Consider the following 26,911-nt stretch of genomic DNA (forward strand, 5'->3'; position numbering starts at 1 on the left):
AGCAGGCGGCAGTACGAATACCGCCTTCCCGCGGGCGGTTCCCAGGGGCCGGACAGACGTCTGCCCCGGCCGGAAAGTGAGACGGTCACCTGGAGTCGCCGAGAGTAGCGCAAGTGGATGGAGCGCCGGGCCCCAGGGCCGCGCGCGCAGATAAATCACAGACACTGAGCGCCCTGACAGTTCGAGCTAGGCACTGATTGCCAAATGCCGACGCAGACAGCCAAGTTCGGGGAAAAGAAACCTGATCCCGGTGAGAAGGCGGCGGTGCAAAATGAAACCTACCTGAGGGGGCGGGGAGGGCTGGGAGCGGCTGCAGGCCGGAATAAATCCTCCTCTCGGCAGGTGCTCCCTACCTGAAGAGGTACGAGCATCTCCGCTTTACAGGTGAGAAAAACAAGGCTCACTGCAGTTTCATGGAGCTACGTAAGGACCGAGTTGGGATTCCAAGCCCAGTTGTTTGATCCCAAACCCTTGCTCTCCCCCACCCAGAGGCGAGCAGGGGTGACTCCAAGCCCATCACAAAGCAGACGTGTACCCAGTTCCGATGTAGGCGCTGCACGCAAGAGGGACCTGGGGAAGACATGGGCGCGAGAGGTGGGGGAGGGGAGATGCTGTGGCCGCATCCCGGGCCGAGCGACCCGCGGGGACCTTCGGGACGCGCTGAGCCCGGCCCTCCGGCCGGCGCCCGCACTGATTGGCGCTCGCGGCGGGCCTCCAGCTCGCTCACCTGCCCCGCCCAGCCAATCCGGGACAGTAGAATTGGGGCGGTAGCGGGGAGGGCAAATGCTGCTGGCTGAAGGCTGAGCCGCCCTCCCCGCCAAGTTCCCGCCGGGCCCGCTCCAATCCCGAGCTCCAGCCGCAGGCTGCGCGCCCCGCACCCCTCGGCGCTGGGCTCTGGGCCCGCGCGCTTTAATGCAGCAGCTCGGGACACCGCCGCTCCGCGTCTCCACTGGCTGGGACGCGCCCCGACGGCGCCCGCAGCCGCCCGCCGCTCTCCCGCCCTCGCCTGGAGCCTCGCGTCCTTGCCTGCCGGCGGAGTGGGTGGGCCCGGCCAGAAGCAGCCCCACTGTGGAAGGATGTTCACGTCCAAATCCAACTCAGTGTCGCCCTCGCCGTCCCTGGAGCAGACTGACTCGGACGCGCTGGACATCAGCACCAAAGTGCAGCTCTACGGTGTGCTGTGGAAGCGACCCTTTGGGCGGCCATCCGCCAAGTGGTCCCGGCGGTGAGTGGGCCTCCCGCGCCCTGTGAGGACCGCCAGGGGGCGGGGGGGAGCCCAAGGCCTAAGGACCCCCTCCATCTCCTTCATTACGGCCCTGCCTCTGCCTTCCTTTGTGACCTTGGCCTCGCCCCATTTCACTCTACCATGGCTCCCACTGAAAGATGTGGATCCCAGCCTGGGCTGGGGTCATCTCTGCTCGAGGGCTAGTAGAGCTGGGTGGGACCACTGGCTGGCGATGGTGGTGAATTCTCTGTGGAGTGGATCAAAATCTGGGTGGGGAGGTTGGGTGTGGGCTGAAGAGAACGTGGCCATGGCAGGAGCCCAGCTGGGTCAGGCTGGGCCAGACTCTGCTGTGGAGGAAGACACTCCATCTTCAACCAACGATATTCTCCTGGGACCCCACTATCAATTATGTCATCTTTACAACACCCCTGGCCCAGGCCTCAAGGAGCAAGGAGTAGGCTTAGAGGAGGGGCACCGGTATCCTATGCCCAGCCCTTCTGCCTACCCCCATCTGGTGCACACTGAGGGAGCTTCTGAAAGGCTCAGGACAGCGGAGTGAGGAAGGGCCAGGAAGGGTCTTCACCCAGCCCCCGGTGGAGCTGATGTCGGCAACCCTTCCATCTGGCCCTCGAAATACATTTTTTAAAATTTAAATCTGGGCAGAGGGAAAAGATACTCCAGTGCTCCCAGCTGAGAAGCTAGAACAGAAAGGAGGGGCTCAGCTAGAGCGGAGACAAGCAGAGGCTGAGGGGGGAGAGGGATGGATTGGACCTGTCTGATGAATTCATCTCTTGGAAGAGGTGGCGGGGAGGTGCAGAGTAGCCCCAAGCCCAGTCCTTCAGGACCAGCTTCCTGGTCCCCAACTCAGAGGTGGCTCTCCAGGTATCAGCCACTTTCCACTTATAAATGGGCTGGAAGTTATTAGAGGAAGGGGGAGCTCACAGTCCTGAACTTGCAGGAAGCTCCCAGTGCTGGTTTCAGGAGCAATGGGCCGTCCTCTGGACAGTTTCCATTTTCAAGCCAATCTCAGTTCTGAGATTTGCTAATGGAATGGCCTGCAGAACTCAGACCCTGATCTGGCCCCTTCCTAGGGGTGTGATCCTGCCAAAAAACTAGGAGTGTGTCCAGATGCCCCTTCCCATCCCATACCATGAGTCTGCCCCTGAGAAGGGGGCATCAAATGTTCCCAGGACCACAGATCACAAGGATGGGGTAGTGGTTGGTTCTGATGTTCTATTTTGATGAATTATTTATTATTTCTACAAGACCACAGAACAAATGGAGCTGTGGATGGCGTTTCACATTTTACAAAGCTGGTGTCACATATGTACTTTTGTTAGTGCTGCCAGGTTTGTCTCTGGGATTTAATGGGATATAGGCTCCTTGAATTCCTCCAAAGTTAAGCTTATCTCTGACTCCCTAAATGGAGGCCTGGGGCAGCAGGGAGAGCATCTTGTAAGGGGCTTTTAGCTGTCTGAGCTGGAGCTCCTGAGGTCAGGAGCAGCCTTGTCTCTAGCAAGGCACTCGAGTGGGCGTGGGAAAGCTGCTCGTAGGTTCAAGTGCCATTAGCAGGGTGCCCCCTACCCTTCTCTCCTCTGCCTCAGTGCCTCCAGGCAGCCCACAACCCTCCATTGTGTCTGTCCTTGGTATTGCCTCTGGGTCTTGTCATCCAAGATCTCTGCCAGGCATTTTCCCCTGATTGTGTCCCTAGTAAATGCCAGGAGCCTGTGACCACGCCCCTCCCAAGGGTACGTCCCTGAGTTCCCTTCACCCACAGTTGTGCGGACCTGGCCTCTGCACCCAGAATTGATTCTAGGACCGGCAAGTGTCAGAGAGAAAGACTCCCAGCTAAAAGGATAATAGTGGAGTCAGTGAGGGCTTGGAGAGCTGTAGCGCCTCCCCCACCCCAAGAATCTCCCTGAGTAGCCACTCAAAAAACCATCCACTCTAAGAATTCTGGAGCTGTCACTATGCAAAGACTCCCCCTCCTCTGGGGCTCAGAAAAGACTAACATCACATCTACCCACTCTGGCCTCTGGCCATGTTCGCAGTTGTAGAAATACAACACACACCCAATTTAGCCTTGTGTCAGCGATAGAGCCAGCCAGAGAGGGTCTGGGGGTGGGAGGGGCATGATGCTAAAGTTAGTCTCCTCTCGCTTCCCAGCAGAGCCCCCTGGGCCCCAGTTCCCCATTTGTGAAATGGAGTCTCCGGACCTTAGCTAATTGGCAGCAGCAGGAAGGCCCGGGGAGGGGGCCGCTCAGGCCTGCCACCACAGCGCCGTGCCATTAGGGCGATCGATGCCCTAGCTGCGCAGCTGAGGGGAGGGGGCCTGGAAAGGCTCCTGCACTGCGTAAATAACAAACAGGCAGGATGAAACCGGCTGTGGCCAGCTAGGTCCATAAAACCTCTTCCTCTCAGGGTCTGTCTGAGGGCATGTGCCTCCAACCCCTACCACCCCAGCAGCCCTGCCCTTCCTGTTCTAGGAAGATGACCTTGAGCTAAAGGGTCAGCTTTTTTTCCCCATGGGCAACGAAAGGAGAAAGGAATCAAAAACATTTCTTCACGGAGGTAAGAGAATCTGGGAGAGGTGTCTAGAGGGTATGGTTGATGACTGCCTCCCCGCTTAGTTTGTGAGCAGTGGAGGCCCTGGTGCCCTTGGCAAAGAGCTCATGGACAGGAAGGAAAGGAGTGGAGTGTCTCGGCCTCTGCCGGTGTCAGCCCATGGCAGGGCTGGTCCAGTCGGCAGGTGAACTCTTCCCTAGTTTTAGAATGCTGTTCCCAGTATTCTAGTCTCTCTCCCAAATCCCTTCTGAACAAGTCCCAAGGCTAGCGCCCCTGGTGAGGAGGGCCCAGTCAAGTCCTTCCGGCAGCAGAAGCATCCACACTCCCTTTTGTCCCTCCTTCCCCCAGATGTAAGGTGGCCAGTGGGCCCTGCACCCAGCCCAGCAGCAGGTCACTCTTGTGGAACATCAGTGGGGTCCTGCCTCAGGGAGCTGATTCACAGTGTCCCCTAAGTGCCAAGGGAACCAGGAGCTGGTGGCTCCAACCCACATACCCCCATTCTCAGTGTCCAAGGGCCTCAGGAATAAAGGAGGTGGGAGCTGGTTCTAGTCTAGAGGTTAGTGCCCAGAGAAGGAGGGGCAGCCAGGCTGCGTGTTCCTCCTTCCTGGGACATGTAGCCCTCGGGTAGCTCCCATAGCTACTGGGCTCTTGCTGCCCTCTTGAGAGATAAGTTCGGCCCAAAGTCTAATCCCACATCCTGAGGGAATCTAAAACCTGCACCAGGATGTCTTTCTAATCCCCAAGAGGCTCTAAACTTGCTTCCTTGTTTATGGATCAATTCACTGTCCCCTGCGGACAGCCTTTGTGCCTCCAGATGTGGAATTCAGCTCATTTCTTGGTCTCTCTACCCTTCCTCACTGCCACATAGATGCACAGCCTCTTACACTGGTGTTTGTGTGCAGTGGTCTAAGCCAAAGGGAAGACTTGGCAAAGAGGGCGGAGGAGGCGTTTAAATCACAGAAGTGCAAACATCTTCTATCTGAGTGTTAGTTCCAGGTTTCCCATGCCTTCCAGGCACCCATCTCCCCCAGCCTTGACACTGTAGGACCCCGGACTCTGTCTTCTTCCTTGGATCCCCTCTCCTCTGTACTTTCCCATGCCCCTTCTCCCCACTGCTTCCCGAGAATTCTCCCAACTCCAAATTTTTGTCTGTGATGCAAGGCCCTTTCCAGCTCCAACTCCCGAATGTGGCTTTTACATCTCTCAACATTAAGGAGCTTGGCAAAGGGGATGGACCTTTGTTGAACCCACCCAACTTAGAAGGTACCTGTGGGTCTGAGTAGCATTTCCCCTGACTTCCAGCTGGATCGATTGTGAGGCCAGGGTTGGCCTCCAAGCTCTGTTTGAGACCTTGTTGAATTCAGAGCATTGAGGAGGGGAGTAAAGGTGGGGGTGAAGCTTAGGAGAATCCCTACTGGATTCCCAGTCTGTGTCGATTGTCACCTGTGTCCATCCTGTCACTTAAGCTGGAGTCTTGGTCCTTGTGTTATCCCAGACTCTGTTCTTCCTGCCTTGTCTAAGTATTCAACCAGCCCTGCTGATTCTTATTAGCAATACGTAATAACTCTGTTAGTGCTAATCACTTTAATTTGCCTGCTGTGGAGCCCTCGAAGCCACCCTCCCCACATCTAAAACTACAATTTGACCTCACAGGCATCTTGTTTGCAGCTCTCTTCATCTTTAAGAAGAAGCCCAGCCTTCTCACAAAGACACGCCCTGCCCTGCTCTCGTCCCTGCTTCTCTCTTTGACTTTAACTCACCTCTGCTCCTCTTTCCCACCCCCACTACTGCCCACCCCTTTTGCACTTATCTGCCAGTAATACCAGACATATTTTGATAACCTTGAACACACTGTTCTTTGCATATGCTGTTTCTTCTGTCTGGGATGCATCTCCCTCTTCTGCTTCCTCCCAGATTCCTAAAATGCTCCTATTCATTCTTCAAAACCCTGCTCAGACATCACCTCTTCTTAGACAACTCCCTTGGCCAGACGCCTAAACCATTCATTCCTCCCTGGTCTGTGCTCCTCCTGTATCTCATACAAACGTAAAATGTTACAGTGTACCCTGGTGCTTCACAGTGTCCCGGGGTACTAACATAATTATCCCAACTCTCCACTTACCAGCTGTGTGATCTGGAGCATGCTAGTTAACTTCTCTTCGTTCACCTAGCTCACGTGACGAGTGAATGAGTTAACATACTTAATGATGTTACTAAGAACAGGGCCTAGCACAAAGGAAGAGCTCGAAAAACATTAGATACTTTTTAAATTATTGATTTCTACACACTCTCTCCCATATTTGACTCTAAGCTCCTTGAAGGCTCCAGGGTCCAGCACCTGGCTCTACCAGGTGATTCATTAATGCTCTCTGACCTGAGCTGACCAGGACTTTGCAATCACAACAATTCCAGGTGATGAGGAGAACCAGGCCTCACAGAGCACAGCAGTTGAACGTGTGGCTTGGTCAGCAGACAGAGTTGAGGTTCAAGTTTGCCTCTTACTAGTTGCTTAATCTCTGTGTGCCTCAGTTTCCTCACCAGTGAAATAGAAAAACAAATATCTCCATCTCAGGGTTATTGTGAGAGATTTAAATAAGATAATGTCAATAACACACACCTTATAAATATTCCTTAATCTAGAAATGAATATACTATTTTTTAAGACCAGAGAAAGGAAGCAGCCATTGTTGACACGGACCCCTTACCTCATGCACACTCTGTAGTCTTCGCTACCCCATGGGGTGGACAAGGGCTTCCCCCAGGACCAGAGTTGGGCCTGGATAAAAGGGTGGGCTTCCCCCAGGAGGGAGGGGCAGATGCAGGAAAATGCCATGTGTTTGGGGAACAGGGAACTGCCAGCTGGGCTGAAGCCAAGAGCTCTCGCCAGTAGGAGCCCTGGGAATGCAAATGGGAAGGAAGATCTGGGAAGGCTGCAGCAGGTACTGAACCTAATAACAGTAGTGGTACTAATAAAAGTAAATATTTATTTTATTTTTTATTTTTTTATCAAAAGTGGTGATGGTAAAAGTAAACATGTATTGAATATTTACCATGTGTCACACATTATTCTAAGTCTTTATGTGAACAAATTCATTTAATTATTCTGACAACCCTAAGAGATAGGTACTATTATTTTCAAGTTACACTGAGGGATCTGAGGCCTACAGAGATCAGGTGTCTTGCCCTAGTCACACCATAGGCAAGCGGCAGAGCTCTGACCCTTAACTCCCCCAGCCTTGATACCTGCTGCATCTGGCCCATCCGCTTCCTGACCAGGTGCCGGCGCAAGGGAGGGTAGAAATGCTCCTTGGGCAGAGCAGTGTGGAGAGTAGGAGCAGGAACTGTTGTCCGTGGATTCCAATCCCAGCACCACCTCTGCCTGAGCTGTGACCTTGCACACATTACTTTACCCTAGGCCTCAGTTTTCTCACCTGTAAAATGGGAACAGAGAGCCCTACCTTCCCAGAGAGTTACGTAGATCAAATCCTCTGATACTCGTAGAACACTTAGCACAGGAACCAGCACGTGAGAACACCTAAATTAACAGTAACCGTCTCAGCCCTCACACAGCCTGCCTAACTCTGCCAGGCCCAGAGGAGGTGGCCATTATTCGTTGACTTAATGAATGAATCTTCGCAGCAGTCCCCAAAGGTGGATGTTTGCACCCCGTTTTGTAGAGGAGCTTGGAAAGGGCGGCTCAGCCAGGCCGGGAGCTTGCCTGAGACTGTGGCTGGAGGGATGGAGGTCAGGGGACTCCAGAGTCCCTGTTTGCTCACTGCCCATGTGTCTAATGATCACCTGCCTGTCACCCTGCACCCCCAAGTTCCTGGTGCAGTGCTTTGCCCTGCGTGGGTAGGGAGCTCCAGAAGTGTCAGGAAGGCAAGAAGGTATTGTCTCAGTTAAGGAACTTAACTCTTGTTGTATCAAGTAGCCTATGATAAAATTGGTTTTGTTATATGTCATGTTGCATAGTCGCAGGACCAACTGATGATGGTGAGAACTTCTTGTACCTTCTGAAGTCCCTATCTAGATACAGGCACATTGGGAGTTAGGGCTTCAACATATGAATTTTGGGGGAACACAGTGCAGTCCATAACAATATTTCAGAAGCCATTGAAAGGGGAGGAGAAAGAGCCCCAGGAGGCCACCCTGTGCTGACTGTCTTATTCTCTCCTGTGGGTGACATATATTTAGACCACGGGAGTGCATCTGTCAGCCCTGTCCTGGATCCCCTACAAGTTGGCAGAGTGATAAGCACAATCTCATTTGATCCTCACAATGATCAAATGAGATAAATTTCATTATCCCTATTTTCAGATAAATAGACTGAATCTCAGAAAGGTAAGTTTACTTGCCCCCTAGCTGGGAGATGGCAGGTGTGTCTGATGCCAAAACCTGCATTTTCACTGACTGTGAAGTTCCCTTGGAACAGGCAGGGTACCTCGTCCCTCAGTCCACGGGACCGAGGGGGCATGGCCCGCCGTCCAGGAGCCCAGAGTCAACCTCAGAACAACATGGGCACGTGGGATGTGGCGGTGGTGCTAAGCGCCAAGCGCGCCGCCCAATCAGCAGGTACGGGAGGAGCTTAGATGGCAGCGCAGGCTGGGCTGGTTACCAGGGGTGAGAAGGATTCAGCCAGGTGAAGAGCCAGAGGGAGGGCATTCCAGCGAGAGTGACATGGCCTCCTCTTGGATTCAGGTAGGAGGCAGTGCGCTCAGTGGCGGGAAAGCAGAGAAGGTGGGCAGGGTCAGGTGCCGGAGGGCCGGGAATGTCCCCGTGGTGCTGTGTAGGGTGGTATTCATGCGCCTCTTCTCTGCTGGGGGCAGAAAGCCCTGGGGAAGAGTCGATATTAGCAGGATGTCACCTCTGGCGTCCACAGGTCAGTGCAAATGGCGGACAGGAGTGGGTGTGAGACGCACATCAAAGGACAAAGTACACTTCACTTTCCGGGGGGAGGTGAGATGGCAGCTGCCGCTGTCCCCGGGGACCCTCCCCACAGCAGTTATGGCCTCAGGAAAGATCACATGGCTGGCGGAACCTCCAGAAATTCACTGACTTCATGATGCCCGCCAGCAACCTTTTAAGCCACTCACAAGAGGTGTGTTGGCAAATGGTTGTGGGCTCTCTTGGGGTGCCCTGAGGTGGAACAGGGTTCTGTAGTAGCTGATGATTTTCATGGTACGAATACTCCCACTATACTGACATCGAGCTGCTGACCCAGTGTCACTGGAGGCAGAGCGGGGGAGAGTCACGCTGTCGGCTGTTGGGAGCCCATCTGAGCCAGCTCCAGCACCACTGCTTCCAGCTCCCCCAGGCCCGTCGCTACAACGGCAGGGGCCCTGGGAGGAAGGAGCCAGCCACTCGGGGTCCCGGAGCGTTGGGGGCTTTGAGGCCCAATGGGATCATCTTATCCTAGTCAGCTCCAGTCATTAGTCTTGTGAGGGTCACCAGGTGGGTGCCAGGGCTCCACCTATGGGCATCAAGGCTGTCGTCTCCCTAGCAGTCAGAAAGCACCAGGAGCCCAGAGAGCCTTAGACCGGAGTCCCAGCAGGAGGCTGTGGAGCAGTCTGAGACATTAAGGAGTGCAGGTGTCACGTGCAGGCTGCAGGCCTGGCCTCACCAGCCTGCTACGCGCATTCCATGCGATCGCCCGCCTTCATCGTCACTTGTCAAAAGACCCATCCTGGAATCTGCATCTTCTTCCCTTTCTTCCAGCCTCTCCTTGGGAGACCCGAAGGGCCTGGAGATAATGGCTCAGTGGGCTGAAGGTACTCCAGGACCACAGGTGCCCTCCTGGGCTGAGGGTGGCAGCTCAGGGGAGATGGAGGAGCCACATCTGGAGGCCACTTGTGAGCCCCCCAATTCAGCTGCCCACTGGTGCAAGTGTTGGCTGCTGGTGGTGGTGGGCAGCTGGCCCGCTGAGGCCTTTGCCCAAATGTTGAATGTGAGTTCTGAGGCTCAGTCTGAGCTGGTGTCCCCATGGGCTCCCCATGTGAATGCGGGATCCCAGGGATGCTCTTGTCCCGAGGAACCTCACCCTTCTCTCCTTGTTGCCCCTCCTTCCCCACCACCTACTATAGGTTTTTCATCATCAAAGAGAGCTTTCTTCTTTACTACTCTGAGAGTGAAAAAAAGAGCTTTGAAACCAATAAATACTTCAATATACATCCTAAGGTGAGGGGGCCTTTTCCCCTGGGCCACAGCAGGGGGAGGACTCTGTGGGGACCACAGGGGAGGGTATCCTGTGAGGGTAAGGGACAATCTCTCCTTGCTCTGGTCTAGAGAGAGCCTAGAGAACAAATCCTTCCTGGGGCACAAGACTCCCTGCCCCTCTTGGGCCGAGCCCCCACCCTCCTGTGTCCCGGGGCCTGCCCAGCCCTGCCTCTCCCCGCTGACAGAGTTCTGGTCTAACTCCCAGCCTGGGACCCTCAGCAGGACCTGGCTTTGGCTGAGGGCTCCCAGGAGCCTTGAGTGACCTGGGCGGGGTGTGGTGGGGACTACTTGTTCCCATTCTTTCTCAGGGCGTCATCCCTCTGGGGGGCTGCCTGGTGGAGGCCAAGGAAGAGCCCAGCATGCCCTACGCCATGAAAATCTCCCACCAGGACTTCCATGTAAGTAAAGCTGTCCCGTCAGCCTGGGCTCAACAAAGGCAGAACAGCTTTTCTGGAACCCCCCCCCCCAGGTCCCTGGGGGTAACTCCTCCAGTGGCCTGGGAGGGGTGTCAGTGCCATGGGGATGTGGGGTGAGAGAGCAGAGCCTCAGAGGCCTGCGGGTGACCTCCGTGTCCTCAGAGTGGCTTCTCAGGTACACTGTGGCCCCTCTTCCTGGCAGGGGAACATCTTGCTGGCGGCAGAGTCTGAGTTTGAGCAGACACAGTGGCTGGAGATGCTGCAGGAGTCGGGGAAGGTGTAAGTTTTCCCAGCAGGAGGAGGCAGCCTGAGGTCCAGAAGGGGAAGGGGTGTGGGCTAGACCAACCCTGATCTCCCTTTTTCCGTGCCGGGATCCTGGTGGACACTGAGAACCCCAGGAGAGGGCAGGGTGGGGAGGAAAATGTCTGGGCCTTTTGGAGGATAAGGCTGTGGGCACAGGTTAGGGTGGGCGAGAGGAGATAGGCCAGATTCAGAGCATCCATGAGGGGTCTCCTGAGTGAGCTTTGAGCAAAGTGAACTTTGCTTGTATAGAGTCACAGGTGACAGACATGGACACCACATGTCTCTAACTCTTGGGAGTGAATCCAGCAGCTATTAGGATTTGGGTGCCTCCTGACCCTCCGTCTTACCTCCCTAGGCCCATCATTAATCCTAGCAAAGACCAGAGCTAGTGCTTTGTAAGTCAGGGTCCAGATCATAGAAACCTCCAGCCCAACACAGTCCATTTGTATGTAAGCCCTTATCCTGGTACCTGCCTATTCAAGCGGGGTCATGCTTTTTGTTCAACAAATAACACTGAATGTGTGCCCTGTGCCAGGCCTTGTGCCTGGTGGTGGGCGTTCAGCGGTGTAGAAGCAGCCAAGAAGCAATCTGTTGGCCCAGCCCCCTGTGTCCCACTTTGCAGCCTGGGCCAGCCTCCAGCGACTGTAACTGATAGATGCCGGTGGCATGCCCTGAGCCAAGGGTGTCCGAGTGAAAGCGGGCTAGGATTCTGGGGAGAAGGAATGGGCAAGTACAAAGCATGCGCATTCTCTTTCTCTTCTACCCTTCTGTTTTCACAATTTTGTATTTCTTCCTCTTCTCTCTCCGGTCCCATCTGCCCTCCCTCCCCAGGACTTGGAAGAATGCCCAACTGGGAGAAGCCATGATCAAAAGCCTGGAGGCCCAGGGTCTGCAACTGGCTAAAGAGAAGCAGGAGTATTTAGGTTGGCTGGAGGGATGGGCTGGAGGCTGAGACTCCCTGATGGTAGCACTTCAGAGCCAGGGGCTTGTTGGAGGGCTGGAGGGCGGAGCTGTCTTAGGTGGGGCTTGGCAGGCTGTGAGGAGCCAGACACCAGCATGGAGCCTGGAGGGCTTTATGATGTAATAAATGTCCTTTCGGCCAGCACGAGGACGCAGGAGAGCCTGGGCTCAGGACCCAGCTTTGTCACTTGTCCACCAGCCATGTGTTATTTTAGGCAGCATGGCCTCTCTAAGCCTCAATTTCCTCATCCTTAAAATGGAGACAAAAATGGTCCTAGTTTTTGGTATGGGGATTGGGTTAAATGAGAACACCTGTAAACACTTGTGTTAGGCACGTAGCAAGGGCTCTGTAAATGGAGTTGATGTTATTCTTCCCTGGGCCGCCAGGTCCTGGGCTTGCCCCCACCACCACCCCAGCCCACTTTAAACCTGACCACAAGGTTCCTGTGTCCCTGACTGGCTTGTTAACATGCTGTTTGTTTTTTTGCCTGGGACCCTCTTCCCTGACACCTGCTTAGATACTTGGGGCCCCAACACTGATTCCCTCCTGTCTGCTCCAGACACCTCTCTCCATAGGACCTGCTCTCTCCACTAGCCAGACAATACTGCAGAGGTTAACAGCACCCCTGGGCGTGCACAGACACACTTGAGCTCCTAAGGATGAGGCCGTGCTCACCTTGTAAACGCACAAAGCAGGGACAGTGACAGGAAAGGAGGGAAGCAGCTCAGGCCAGCAAGGGAGCTTCCGTGGCCAGGAGCTGGCCCCACTCTTTAGCTGGCCTGGGCAGGGCAGTGCTGACCTCGTCCTTGGTGGGAGTCACAGAGGTGACTGTAGCACCAGCCCCCTAGATCTAGACCAGATCTAGAGTGGGCTTTTCGTGAGAGTGTTTGTGTGCTCACTTTGGCAGACAAGCTGATGGAAGAGACGGAAGAACTGTGCCTGCAGAGGGAGCAGAGGGAGGTAGGTGCACGCTGGGGCTGCTCAGAATTACCGCCCCTCCCCACAGCCTCCTCTGTGGGCCCCTGAACAACCAAGGCGTCCTAGCTTGTGCTTCTGGCATTAGGGAATGATGTGGGGGAGCCAGGCGCTCAGAGAACTGGCTTGGAAATCAGACGGGCAGAACGGGGAAGGCCAATGAGAGGACAGTGTTTGGGACTTGCTGTAGCATCTTGGCAAGACCTATATTTCTCCTTGCCAATTCTGGGGAGGAAAATAAAAAAGGTGGGCAACCACCTCTTAGGGATAGAGCTATCCAAAAATTTTATAAGCTGTTGTTGGTAGGTAATGAGCTGGTTGCCTCTGGTGATAGTCACAGGAGGCTGTGATGGCCTCTCATTTATTGAAGGCTTCTGGCACCGTAAGTGTGATCAGGTTAGATGATCCTCAGGAGTTCCTTCATTCTCTAAATGTAAATAATACAAGTCAGAGGCGACCAGCATTAGCCTGTGGGGTAAAGGAAACACTTTTCTCATTGGAGAGTAGGGAGCCTCTGAAGTCTAACTTCATTTGGAATCTCCATGTAGCCTTGGGCTTTGCTTGTTCATTACCTCCCCTGATGGACAGCTTAGGCTTGTGGTTAGCAGTGTGGACTCTGGAGCCAGGCTGCGTCTGTTTGTATTGGACCTTCACCACTTTTAGCTGTGTGACCTTAGGCAAGTTACCTAACCTCTCCGAACATCAATATTCTCACATGAGCAATGGGGATAATAATTGAACCCACCTTATTAAGAATGTTGTGAAGATTAAATGAGATGTTACGTATAAAGTGTGTGGCACATAGTGCATGTTAATGAGTATCTATGTTCGTTAGTATTACAATCATGTTATTAATTATGAGCCCATTTTGCGTGTGAATTGCCTGAAGCCCAACGCTGCAGAGTGGCTTGCCTAGAGCCGCCCACAGAGGGAGGAGACTTCTCTTTGCCCAGTCGCTTTTCCTTGTCCTCTCCCAGGCAAGGGATAGGTCCAGGGCCATCAGCCTCGGCTCAGTGCCTGCCGCTCGACCTGACTGTTGCTAACTCTTTATGCTTCCCAGCCACCCCTCACTGGGCTCTGAAACATGCCCTACAGTCATCTTTCCATAGCACCCCAGACATTCCCAGCGCCTGGCTCAGCACCTTGCCCAGGTAGAGAGCTTCATAAATGTTTGTGGAATGATTCAATGAATGAACGTTTTTCATTCTTGTAATTTTATATTACATATTGACTTTAACCCAGTAGGACAATCTACCCACATTTTTCTTTCAAAAATTTATCCAATAATCCTGCTCATGTATTCTTCCAGCTGGATTTCAGAATCATTTTATCAGTTCACAATAACAACAACAACAAAACCTGAACCCAAACAAAAACTCAAAGCCTGTCGAGGGTGTGTGTGAGCATTGCATGGATTTAAGAACTGGCATGGCGACAGCGCTGAGCCCGCTCCCGCCCAGTGGCGTTCGGGCCTCCGTATCTCCAGGCTCTCATTCTAGGTCCTACATTAGCGTTTTGGTGTTATTTTCATATAGTTCTGTACATTTTCAGAAGTGAGACTTCTAGTAGGCTATCGGCAACTTCAAGACAGGTAACCCAGGAAGCCAGAGGATGGGATGGAGTGACAGACACAGCCACTGGCAGGAAGAGAGACAGACTTATCCATCAGAGAGGCTAAATCTGGGGCAGCCGTCAGCCGGAGGAAAATTTAGACGTTCTATCTAGGTCTTAAGCCAGGAAATGAGGACAGCAGAGACCCACTGCACACAGGCCTCACTGAAAGCCGTAGCATGTTGAAGGAGGGAGGCCCGTCGGCTGTGAACTCCCTGGTTTGGGGTACAAAAATGTGAGTGAGATTCACTCAGGCCCAGCTGGTTCCTGAGGTGAGGGCTGCTCTGAGTGGACTGGAGGGAGAGGACAGGCCAGGCTCGCATTCCTGTGTCAGCTGCTTGCTGTGGATCAAGAATAGGACTGAGTCATTCTACCGAGGTTTTCCTTCCTTAACCTGCTCATCCATATAATGGGTCAGCCTGTCCCCCGTACCTTTCCCCTCTCCAATCCAGGTCGTGGAGATTGTCTGGGTGTGCCACACGCCACTTAGGAAAGAGACTTGGGACAACTGCCCAGTGATGAGATGAAGATTTTCTGGTGTCTAAGAGACAGCTTGACCTGAAGGAAGACTCAGGGTCTGGAACCAGGAAACCCAGATTAGAGTCTCTGCTCTGTCACTGACTGTGTGGCCTCAGACAACCTAACCTCTCTGAGCTTTAGTTTCTCCATCTGTGATGCTCTGATAAGAGTAATGGCTGTGCCCACCTAGCTCCTAGGTGACTGTGAGGCTCAATGAAATTGAGTGCAGGGGAGTGCTGTGTGGATTGGCCAGACCCGTGCAGACGTGCTCCATGTGATGCCATCCTCTGTGTGGCAGAAAGGGCCTGGGACTCTGGGGCACGGGCAGAGTGCAGGGGAAGCTCATCTGCCTGGGGCCAGAAGACCATGCCTTTCCTTGGGCGCAGGTCCTCAAATGTCTCTACCTCCGTGTGGCCTCGTCTTTCTCATGCCCTGGAGGAGGGCAGCCTGCCTACCTTTCCTTTTCTGGCTGAACTGTGAGAGCTCAGCCTTGCACATGTGTGAGCACATGGGAAATCAGAAATGCCAGGGCCAGGCAGGCAGGGTTCTTGCCACCAGGGTGCTCCCAGTCAGAGCACAGGCTCTTGGAGCTGGAAAGAACCTTCCATTTCAAGGTGAGGCTCTTTACCGACCTTCCTAATGGATGTTGATCCTGATTCTGTGGTGGGCAACTCACTAGTGCTAGAGGTAACCTCTGCATTATTTCCTTGTTATTTGAAAACTCTTCCTTTCATTGAGCTGGAATTTGCCTCCTAGTGACTTCTTTCCAACCTTATGCTCCCGCAACTTAAGTCTGGTCCAAGAGTCAGAAGAACTACAGTGAAGAAAGGCTTTAGCTGAACCAGGTCTGACTTCAGTCTATGGCAGTTGCTACTCCCGGGCTGCAGGAACAGAAGGTTCTGGGTGCTCTGAGCTTGTAGGTTGTAGGTTCCTCTTGAATCAGCATTCTCAGGCTACACCTGGACATCAGCTTTATTTAAGAGCCATACAGGTGAATTGAAAGGTGAAAAAGAAGTGAGCAGCCAGGAAGGACATTGTCTTTCTTTTTCCTCTTTACTACACAACCTTTGCCTAAGGGTAGGAATCATGCTCCTTGTAGAAACCTTAGAAAACAGACTTTCTCCTTAATCTCACAATAGACAGCTACTGTCAGCTTTTTGGTGTTTTTCTTTTCTGTCTTTTTAAAGAAATACATTATTCTTATACATATTTTAAATATAACAGGAACATGTCAGATACTCTGTTTTATGGACTGCATTTTCATTATACTATTTGTTGTACCTTCATTAACACTGCACCTTTAGCAATTTTTCATGTCATTTAACGTTCTTTCAAAACATCCGTTTTAGTGACCAGGTACTCATTTATCCTATGTGATGTTTCATTTAACTAATCTCTTATTTTTGGATAATCTAGGCTCTTTTCACTATTATAAATTATACCACAGTGAACATCCTTATACATTAATCCTGGTCTACTTTCCAATTATTTCTTTAGGGTAGATTCTTATAGGTGGAATCACACTGAGTCAAAGAATGAGAACTTTTAAGACTTCTGATCCATATTGCCAGATTGCTTTCCAGGAAATTTGTACCTTTTTACACTTCCACTAGCAGTGTATAGACATTTCCATAGCATTTTAATAATTTACTTTCTCTCATTTTCAATTGCAAAAAAAGATGTCCCAGTGTAATAGTAAATACAGGGAAATATTTGTAAGTTGGAGTGGTGGAGAAAGGGGCTCTCCAGGGAGGAGAAGCCAGGGTTGTGTGTGGGGTGGCATCCTCCAGTGGGGTCCTGGGTGATCTGTTCTGAAGAAGCAGAAGCCAGGTGCCTATTAGAGCCAGGTTCCCTTGTGATTTTACAGGGATACTTGCAGCCTGTAATTGCCTCAGTTCCCTGAACAGCAGAGAGATGCAATAAATCAGGTTTTTAAAATCTGAGGCCACAGAGAAGTTTGTCTTCACTAGCAATTATATGTGTCAGCTACAGAGAATGTATTGAAATAGAGGCTTTAAAACTTTTTAAAACTCTGAAATTTCTTTCATCAAAAAGGGGGAAGTCTATAAGAAAAAAAATTTCAATTCTATTTATATTACATATATATGTGGCTATGTCTACTGCAACCCCAAAATATTTGTGGCTTTGAACAGCAAACATCTATTTCTCACTCAGCTACATGGGTTAGCTGTAGGCTCTGCTCTACATCTCCTTTCAGGGATCCAGGCTAATGGAGCTTCCATCATTTGCAGAAACATTGGCTGCTATAGCAAGGGAAAGGGAACATAGCTTGTCATGCCATCTCTTAGGGGCATCTTCCTGGAAGTGACACACTTCTGCTCACATTCCATTGGCTTTAGCCAGTCCCATGAGCCTGCCCAGCTTATGCAGGCAAACTGTGGCCATGCAGCATGCCAGGAAGGGCATCAAGGTGCCAGTGAGCAACCATCTTGATAACCATTAATGAGCCATGTCAGAAGTGCCAAAAATGATCAGAAGGGAAAGAAAGAGCAGCTTTTGGGTAAGAAGTTTAGGGAGGGTGGGCATGGGTTTGGAATCAGACTCTTACCTTTCCTTCAGGTTTTATTTCTTCTCTGTAGCTCCTCAAAGCCAATGGCAACTTCTTCTTCCAGGCAGCGCTGCTCCCTGGCAGAGTTTTCATGATTCTTGAGAACAAAACCCCTGGGTGAAAATGAGGATGGAATTTGGAGCTAGAAAATGAGAAGGTGGATTTAGAAATAATATCCTCCCATAGTATAAAATGTGGAGGAGCAAAGCAGTCATCACAAAAATGCTTCTGGCTAAGCTTCACTTGAAGTATACTTCCCCCAATACCACCTGCTACTGAACCCCAGGAAAACAGAACCCCTAGAGGGCATATACTTGCTGGGAAAATTCATATGCTTGCCAGAATTTTTAAAGGGACTTATCTGGCCCCCTAGGCCAGCCTGTCCTGGGCTTTCTGGCTCTCCTGGTCCCTTGGGACAGACTGAGTATAGGGGAAACTAAAGACACCTGTGCTCATTGCTTCCCAGATGCCTTGAGATAAGAGTCCTTATCCTCTTACTTTGAAGTTGGTAATGGCTTTTCTCTGCCACTTCTAAAAGATATCAATCACTCCAGGGTTCTTTATGGAAATACTCTCCACATTATCTTCCAGGGCTTGAGGGCAAGCTAACAGCTAAGTGATAATTCTAGATGTCACTTAGGGTGTGAGTGACATCTAGAATTATCATCACATCCAATCACAGGAAATAATGTTTGGATGATTTGTAAATTCTGCCTTCAGCTTACAAAATGTGTTTTAAGTGAGCCCAGCTCATCATAGATTTTGGTTTTGTCGAGACTGTGTCATTGAGAGGGTCAAGGTTACTCAAGACTTAATTTCAAGTCTGATTCAGAGTATTTCCTCACACTGCGCTGAATCCCAGAGGGTCCCCTGGGTTGGAGTAAGGGGTTCCTTTTGATGCCCATAACTCTTCTTTCTCTTTGATTCTCTTCAGGAGCTTGAGCGCCTTAACCAGGTGCTGGAGGCCGAGAAGCAACAGTTTGAGGAGGTGGTGCAGGAACTAAGAATGGAGCAGGAGCAGATCAAGAGGTGGTGGTGGTGCCCGGGAGGGGAGCGGGAGGAAGGCACGCCTGGGTTAGGGCACCTAGAACCCACATTCCGATCAGGCCTGGACAGGCCTTTGCCCAGGAGATCGTCACTACTTGATAACTTGGTTCAGTCTATCTTCCCAATGCTCCAGGCCTTGGGATGGCCCAGAAAAAGCTATAGACCCCATATACATGGACCACTTCTGCCCACTGGGGCATGGAGCATGGGCGGGTGCTGACGGGCACCTCCTCGCTCCCATCAACAAGCCCTCTTGTCTCCGTCCAAACATTCCTTTCCCAGGGCAGATAGCATGAAGCTGGTCTGGAGGTGCCATTAGCTAAGACCCCTAGCATTCCCTGTCTTTCCTACACAGCCCCTTCACATTCTGACTAATGATATTCCTTGCGATCTTTAGTCCTGTGTATGGTTTGCAAACCAGTTGCACATTATAATCATTTAGCAGATTTAGAACCTCCTGAATATAGAGCCCAGCGATCCATATTTTTAAAAAATTCCCCAGGTCATTCCGATGTAGCTTATCCAAGATTTAGAGACTCCTACTCTGCGTACTGTTGGTGGTGTGGTCATTGTCATTATCATTATCATTGTTATCATCATCACTATTGATCATCAGTGATTTGTCTTGCAACAACCTTGTAAATAAAGTCAATAGACATGTGTTTTGGGGAGGGTGTAGTTCAGAGGATCTTACCAAGTAAATAGCCAAGCACCTGCGCAGCTCCAGAATTATGCCAGACACTGGAATGGAAAATGAGTCCCCTCCCTTGAGGATCCGGGTGAAAAAACCACACTCGCACCTAGGAAACATCAACACAAGAATACGTAACTAGGTGCTAGGAGGCATGGGGCACACTCCCTGTGCTGTTGGAATTAAGTTCTACGCTTGGTTCCTGTGGGCTTGAACAGAGGTTAGGTGCGCTGGGCCTTGAAGGATAGGTAGGATTTGGAAATTTTGGGCAAGAGAAAGGACAGGCATTCCAAGCAGGAGGAGGGGGAGCTGGGTGTAAAGGCCTAAGGTGGCCCAACAAGGAGTTTGTCATTTGAGAAGGGCCTCAGCCATTTCTCATGTCAGAATGAGTGGGTTCTAACAGGGGCCATCTAGGGAAGATGGGGTGAGGCCAGAACCCCTTTGTACTCCCAGTGTTTCTCTGCCTGTGGAATAGTTCTGGGTTTATTCAGACTGACAGATGCATGAGTACCTGGAGTAAGTGACTTCAACCCTACGTGGCTGGGGTCTCCTTTTAGCCCTGGGCCCCTGTAGCTGCCATCAAAACCCAGCCATGCAAAGGAGCTGGCCTTCCCAGGACCTCTCTGAGCCTTATCAGGAAGTGAAGCAGGAGTGATTCTGTGTACAAAGGGAACTGGGAGAGGCGGGCACTTCAATACCCATACCTCTGTCTCTGCAGGGAGCTAGAACTGACTGCAAGATGCCTCAAAGGCGTGGAGCAAGAGAAAAAGGAACTGAGACATCTCACAGAGTCCTTGCAGCAGACACTGGAGGTGAGGGGACACTGGAGCTTGTTGATCAAGAGGCAGGCTGGTTAGTCGGGCCACATGATACTGTTTTTTCCAATGGCATTTCCACAGAGGGTGATCTGCAAGGGCAATGGGCACTAAGAAGCACTGGTTTAAGGGTCTCTTCTCTGGACCATTGGGAACTCAGCTGACACATGAGGCCCAAAGCAGGATCCAGAAGGGCAAGTTCAGGTTTGCCCTTGCTATGATCATGGCCTCGGGAAATCTACCTTCTTTAGTGCTTATATTTTTATATCAGATGGAGGATTGTGGCTCATTCACTTAGTTGCTACAGGGTGAAATTGAGCATGAAGGGAAATCAATTGCCACATCACCTCCATCTGATACCACAGAAACTGTGAGGGGGAAGAGGAGGTGGCAGGTGTCACGGACACAGTGCCAACTCTTCAGGATGGCATGCAAATGCAAACTCTGGCCCCAGCCTCTCCTCCCCTGCTGCCCACTCTCCCTCTGTCTCCCCTCTGCACCCCACCTGCACAAAGACACCCCGGCCCCGACTCCAAATGACTGAGCTCATGTATCCTGAGAAAGCCAAGTGTTTTCATTCTCTATACTTTTCCCATACTATTCCTTCTACAGATAATGCCCTTTTACCTCTTCTCTGCTTTGAGAACTCTTTTCTCTAAGAGTCAGCTCAGACATCACCTTAGCCAAAGCTTCCCTGACTATTTGAGGCAGGAATTTGCTCTGAGCTCTGGATTCCCATGGCACTTTGTACATCTGTTATGACACTTAACACGCTAGGTTGTGTTTTCCAAACTGTGAACTTCACTAGACTATGTCTTAAAGCATCTCCAATCCCAGCATGTAAAGCGAACCTGGAATGTTTTGGGGATCGTAATGTTTACTGAACACTGTGAGGCCTGGCACACTGTGAGGGTTTCTATTCTCCCTTGACTGAGGCTTTGTTGTGGTGCCGTTATTCGTTTATATTTCTCCATTTCCCATCATGGGAGGTGGTTCCCATGGATAGTTTCAACTCTGAAATTTCTGGGTAGTGCAAGATCCTGATCTTATAAATGGGGAGAATGTGAATCTGCTCTTGGGCTGGTCTTGTTGGGTGTTTTTCACGTGAGCCAAACAGTTTCTCACTTGCTCCTGGAGGAACAAGGACCAGAGAAGGTCATGGTGTCTTTGGGTCTTGGGCTTCGGTTGTAGTAGGTGCCATCTCCACCGGGAGCCACATTGGGCTCTTCCTCGACGCCCTTGATGGAAGGATAACCTTGACTTGTTGTGATGGAGATTTGGGTTGGCCTTTACCTCAAGGGAGGAATGAAGACATTTCAGGTGTCCCTAAGAGGACTGAGGGAGGAGTCCTGGAATTGGAAGGCAGGTGAGAGCAGTCATGGTGGAGAACCTAAATTTGGCTTTTTCTCTTCTCTCTCTTCTTTCCCTCCCTGCATGCCAGGAACTCTCCATAGAGAAGAAGAAAACTTTGGAAATGCTAGAGGAGAATGAGAACCAACTACAGACACTGGCCAATCAGAGTGAGCAGCCCCCTCCCAGCGGAGGTCTCCATAGCAACCTAAGGCAGATTGAAGAGAAGATGCAGCAGCTCTTGGAGGAGAAGCTGCTGGCAGAGAAGCGGTGAGGAGCCTGGGATGCCTGAGTCCATGACTGGCTTTGGGGATTGGTAACTTACTTCGAACTGGACACCTGGACTCTTGGGTTCTAGTTGGCATTGGCCAGATAGGTCGCTCACTTTCTCTTTTTTTTGGCTAGGACTCATTTTCTCCACAAAATAGGAAGCCAAATGGGAAGAGATCCTTTACTACCCCGAGGTGACTGGATCATCTCTTGCAATGGTGTGAATAGTACAGACAGGCATTAGATCCACATAACAATGCTTTGTGGCCAGCTGGGCAGGTTCTCTTAACCCCTTTTTACCAATGAGGAAACAGCCTTGGAGGAGCTATGGGGCTTCCTGAGGTCACAGAACCAGCAAGACCTGGACCCAGGACTCGGGTCTTGTGATAAGGCTAGGCCACCTGTCACTGCCCACACCACCCCTCTCATCACCTGGGTGACAAGACCCAGGAAGTTCTTGGGCTCCCAAAGCCTGGGTTTTTCCAGCCAGGTCTTTACGAGGGAGTGTCCTCCCACTGGAAACCCTCGTAGGAGAGTGAGCTATGACTGAATGCCTCTTCCGCCTGGGCAGGATGAAGGAGAACGAGGAACGCTCGCGGGCCCTGGAGGAGGAGCGCGAGTTCTACTCAACTCAGTCCCAGGCACTGCAGAACTCGCTGCAGGAGCTGACGGCACAGAAGCAGCAGGCCGAGCAGGAGCTCAAGGTGCCTCCCCTCACCTGGAGACCTCCTTCACTTGCTGGCACTTTATTGGGCAGCTACCTGAATTACCTCTGCCTATCTAACCAGCCAGATGAAGGCAATAGAGCCACCCTGAGAGGAAGCAGTGGACCTGCCACTTCTATGGGGCATCATTGCTGGGCGTGGGGCCAAGTCCAGGCCATCGGTAGAGGGCATAAGATGAGGCAGAGGTGGTAACTTCCATCCACGTCCAGAGGCGAGAAAACCCACTTGAGCCAGGGGCAATCAGGGAAGGCTTCCAGGGTAGGTGGCAACTGCTTCCCAGGACCCCATTTCTCTCTCCTTCCCTGCCACTGCAGGCTGAGGTGAAAGTCCGCATGGACCTGGAAAGGCGTCTGCGGGAGGCAGAAGGGGCCTTGCGGAGCCTGGAACAAGGGCTCAACTCCAAGATTCGGAACAAGGAGAAGGAGGAGAGGATGCGAGCTGACGTGAGCCATCTGAAAAGTAAGCCGCGCCCTGAGGTGCCGGGTGCCCGGCCTCCTAGCCCTGGCGCTCAGCCGTCTCCAGAGTCCAGGCCCCCTGGGGCTTGGAATGAGGCCCAGAGCCCCACATGGGGTTATGTGTTAAAGGTTCCCAGATAATGATGGAGTTTCTTCTTTAGACTCCTGCCTGCAGGCATCTCCTGAGTCCATTGTTTTTGTTCTTTGATCTGGGGTGGGGGTCCTTGAGGAGAAAGCCTGCAGTTCTGCCCCCACCAGCAGGTGGCTCTGGTCTCCCAAGGGATGAGGTCGGGATGTTTCTCACTCGAGCCCACTAGGACCCTCGGGAGGCGTGGGGCGTGGTGGGGAAGGACTCAGTGGGACTGCCGCCCCGGCAGGGTTCTTCGAGGAGTGCATCCGGAACGCGGAGCTGGAGGCCAAGATGCCGGTCATCATGAAGAACTCCGTGTACATCCACAAGGCGGCCACTCGGCGCATCAAGAGCTGCCGCTTCCACCGGCGCCGGTCCAGCACCTCCTGGAATGACAGTGAGTGTGGCCGTCTGCGTGGCTCATGGGGTGGGCGTGGTCACAGGCTGTGGGTGACAAGGTAGAAAGAGGGCAGAATGGGGAGTAGGAAGGGCTGGCCCAGCTCCGAGGCTGGACAATGTGGCCTTGAACCTGCTCCACCAGCCTTGGGCTTCTCCCAGGATTAGGGGAGCCCATGGATGGGAAGGGGCTGCGGGAAGCTCAGCAACACAGGGTGGTGAGTGAGAAAGGTGGGCTGGGGTTGGGGACAAGGCCAGCCTTGATGGAGGGAGGGCCGTTCATGGCCGGCGGGGCCACTGTCTCCCCAGTGAAGCCGTCCCAGTCCTTCATGACCTCCCAGCTGGAAGCCAACAACATGGAGGAGCTGAAGGAGGTGGCCAAGCGGCTGAGCCGGGACCAGCGCTTCCGGGAATCCATCTACCACATCATGGTGACTCAGCCTGGACCATCCTCGGCACTTCCGCGGGGTGGAAAGTGATGGGCTTTCCTTTCTGCCTCCCAAGTCTTTCCCAAGGGGGGGGGGCTGGGAAGAGACGGCAGGGCGAGGCCCACTCTACCTGGCTTCTCTCAGCTCTCCTATGGGCCAGAGCTCCACCGGGGGCCCACAAAGGACAGGGATGCTACCTCCCTGACCCCCACCCCCGACCCTACCCTTGGGTCTATGCCAGGCCTGTACAGGGCCTAGGTGGGTGCTGCCTGGTTGTCATGGTGAGGCCAGGAGGGGGGTGGGCAGGGCCCACAGCCCTCTCCCTTGCCCACTCTACCTCTCTGTGACTCCGCCACCCTTCTGGTCCTCATGTGTGAAAGGCTTCCCTCCCTACCTTGACTCTCGCTTCCTCCAAGAGCTCCCTAACCCTCTCTTTGCTCCAGAGAACCATATACATCCCCCAGTCAAGGGCCCTAGCACAGCAGCTCTGGGTCCTCAGCACACTACACCGCCACAGTGCCACCTCTCCTGTCCCTGCCTGTGGGACCACCAGCTCACTCCCCTTTGCAGGTGAGCTTACCCGCTCGCAGCCTCAGTACCCTATGAAGGTGATGTGGCATATACCCCCACACCCCTGTGTCCCTCCTGCATATGTATGTACCTAGGGCTGGGAGCTGGGTCAGCAGTGGTGCCGAGAGGTCTCCCAGAAGATGAATAACAAGTCAGGGAGAGGAAGAAGGTGGCCCTGGCAACTGCAGTATCTTCTCCGGATAAACAGGAAGGCAGCTCCCTCTGGCTGCTGTGGCCTTGCTGGTCCGTGGGACCATAGACATCTTTCTCCCAGCTGCCCCTGCTTCAGTCCCCTAGCTGCCTCCTCTCCCTGCAGAGGCTTTACTCAGTGAAGTAACGTGACCATGAACCCTGGAAAATGAGGGCCTGGGCCAGTGAAAAATGGCCGGCCGCATTTTATGAGCGGTGAAGCTGAAACACCTGTCTGCAGCTTTCGCAGAAGCTCACCACCCTCCACGGGGCTGAGGGCTGTGGAGTATGTCCCTCACCCACGAGCAGTCTGCCCAGCGAGTCCCCCTCTAGGCCCACCTTCCGAGGCTGCTGAGCCTGTCGTTCTCTCCAGAAAGGAGGTCTACCTGGGATCAGGGTGCTCAGGGACACTGGTGGTATTAAAGGTGCTGATTCTCTGCTGCTTGGAAAACTGAGTGAAAAGCCCAGTCTGAGAGATGGACAGATGACTGCAGGGTAGGTTGTGGCAGAGGCGCAGGTCTCTGGGGACTTGTGTGAGACTATAGCGTGGGAAGAGTATTACTGGCTCAAAATTCATGTAGATAGGCTTCACTGCTCTGCGCTCAAACCCGCCTGGCGAAACTAATTGCCAGGGTCCCTCTTCATTGGTGGATGGACCTTGATGGCTTTAGCCAGTCTTCCTGGAGTCTAGGTGGGGACAGGGGTGCAGGTGCTTCAGATTCAATGTATCTGAAAGGGGCGAGTCTAAATGTAAAATTGTTACATACATAGAACCCTGCTTCGACCTGGAACTCACTTATCTAACACATACGTAGGGTGGACTTTAAAAAGATTTATAAAACCAAGATTACTGTTTTATTTTTTGTTTCTTTGTTTTTAAAGAATTAGGTTGATAATGGTTCGCTCTTGGAGAAAGATCTTTCGGAAATTTTCAAATGCATTTTTTTTCTGGGCAAGCTATTAACCAGAAATAAAAGTGCTTTTCCATGCACACTCACCAAACCCTAGTTCATTTTCTCCTGTTACACCGTATACTTACCATGCCTCAGGCAAGTCTGGGTTATCTTCAACCAGCTGGTCAATTCATAAGTATTTATTTGTTAAAAACTCATTATATACCCAGCACTGTAAATAGATAAAAGAGCAAAATCCCTGTATGAAAATATGTAAAGGTGGAAATTGCTTACTGATTTTTTAAAAACAAAACGAAACCCTTAACCCTAGGCCAATTAAATGTTTTTCCTGCAGTATGCTTGTGGTGTGGTCATTGCTAGAGAGAGATTGTCCCCTGCAGGCCAAATGTGGAATCACAGAATTGCCTGCTTGCACCCTTCACGCACACGGGTTTCTGTAGAAGGAAGCACTCCCCACAAGCTTCTTAACAGTTAACTGAGAAATCTATGTTCCCACCCTAAGGTCCCGGCTGTCCCATGTAACAAGGACTACCAGCTGGATTTTCTTCTGATTTGGGCACGCGCCAAAAGGACAGAGCAGCTGGCACCTGTGAGACTAGCCTCGGGGAGACTAAGTTTCAAGCCTAGTTTTAAGGCCTGCTAGTTTCAGTATCCCCACCAGAAACTGACGATTTTACCCGCTCTGATGAGGACAGGTCAATGCTTCGGTTTTGCAATCATATAAGGAAGAGCAAGAAATGGTAAAGCCTGGATTCTCCTATTTGGTTTGTTTCCTCTTGGGGTGGATGATCTATCATCATGCCGGGACTTGCACTGGTTTGTGCTGTTTCCCAGCAAAATTAGGAATGGCTCCCGCTTTTGCTATTGTAGTGCTCTAGTTTGGGTGCTATTTCCAGGGTCATCCCGGTTCTAACCTTTTCCCCAATGGATGAAGCATGAGGTCTGTAACACCTTTAGGTTCTGACCTTCCCCCACCCCCCCTCGCCCAGCTCCCAGCCCCTGGGAAGGATCCACTGCCTGGATTTGTCTCTGGAGGATGTAATTCTTGCCCCCCACCCATCCTATCCCACCTAGCTTCACATGACCTGGGCAGCTTATGGGTGCTCAGGTGCCATCCAAGTGAAATTCAGAGCCCACAATTATGACGGTGAAATGGAAACTCGCTCAAGTCTCAGGGTGTGTCAGATTTGGTCTAACCAGAAGGTAGTTATTAAACCCACCCAACAAGGGAGCTGTTCTGGAGCCTTCAGATAAAGGCCAGCAGCCCCTGGGGAACCTTACACTTCCATGATGAGCCAGGATGAAGCTGCTCAGACCCCCAGGCCACTGCAAGGTCTCTGTAAGGGCTCTGCAAAGTCAGAAATCCGTGGCCTTGACAGTGTGTGTGTGTGGGGCGGGAGGGGGGGGGGAGCTACTGACTTCTTATCTTGCCCCACCCCTAGTGAGTGAGGGTGAAGAGCTGTCCTTTGTAAGGCTTTGGGAGACAATGCAGTGGTTGTTCTTGACATTTGGAACCAGAGATCCACTCTCAGACATCCAAAGCAAGTGGGAGAAACTGGTTATTCAAACTTCCA

The 26,911-nt window shown here is 52.1% G+C and overlaps 1 protein-coding gene across 1 annotated transcript; it reads left to right on the forward strand.

The window, feature by feature from the left end:
* The first annotated feature begins 800 nt into the window (after positions 1–800).
* Positions 801–26,115, forward strand: PLEKHD1 (pleckstrin homology and coiled-coil domain containing D1). Its single transcript, XM_016131343.2, has 13 exons — positions 801–1,225; positions 9,871–9,964; positions 10,312–10,401; positions 10,622–10,698; positions 11,554–11,645; positions 12,591–12,643; positions 18,292–18,386; positions 19,814–19,907; positions 21,352–21,530; positions 22,102–22,234; positions 22,570–22,714; positions 23,088–23,237; positions 23,546–26,115. The coding sequence occupies exons 1-13, from the start codon at positions 1,077–1,079 to the stop codon at positions 23,713–23,715; spliced, it is 1,521 nt and encodes a 506-aa protein (XP_015986829.1). The 5' UTR covers positions 801–1,076; the 3' UTR covers positions 23,716–26,115.
* The last annotated feature ends 796 nt before the right edge of the window (positions 26,116–26,911 follow it).

The sequence above is a fragment of the Rousettus aegyptiacus genome, unplaced genomic scaffold (assembly GCF_014176215.1).
Source record: "Rousettus aegyptiacus isolate mRouAeg1 unplaced genomic scaffold, mRouAeg1.p scaffold_m13_p_3, whole genome shotgun sequence".
Classification (NCBI taxonomy): domain Eukaryota; kingdom Metazoa; phylum Chordata; class Mammalia; order Chiroptera; family Pteropodidae; genus Rousettus; species Rousettus aegyptiacus.

Excerpts from the sequence above, each read along its gene's own strand:
- PLEKHD1 (XM_016131343.2), top strand. The coding sequence starts at position 1,077 with ATGTTCACGTCCAAATCCAACTCAGTGTCGCCCTCGCCGTCCCTGGAG. Across the intron at positions 10,402-10,621 it reads TCTCCCACCAGGACTTCCAT|GGGAACATCTTGCTGGCGGC; the intron begins GTAAGTAAAGCT and ends TCTTCCTGGCAG. Across the intron at positions 22,715-23,087 it reads TGACGTGAGCCATCTGAAAA|GGTTCTTCGAGGAGTGCATC; the intron begins GTAAGCCGCGCC and ends CCGCCCCGGCAG.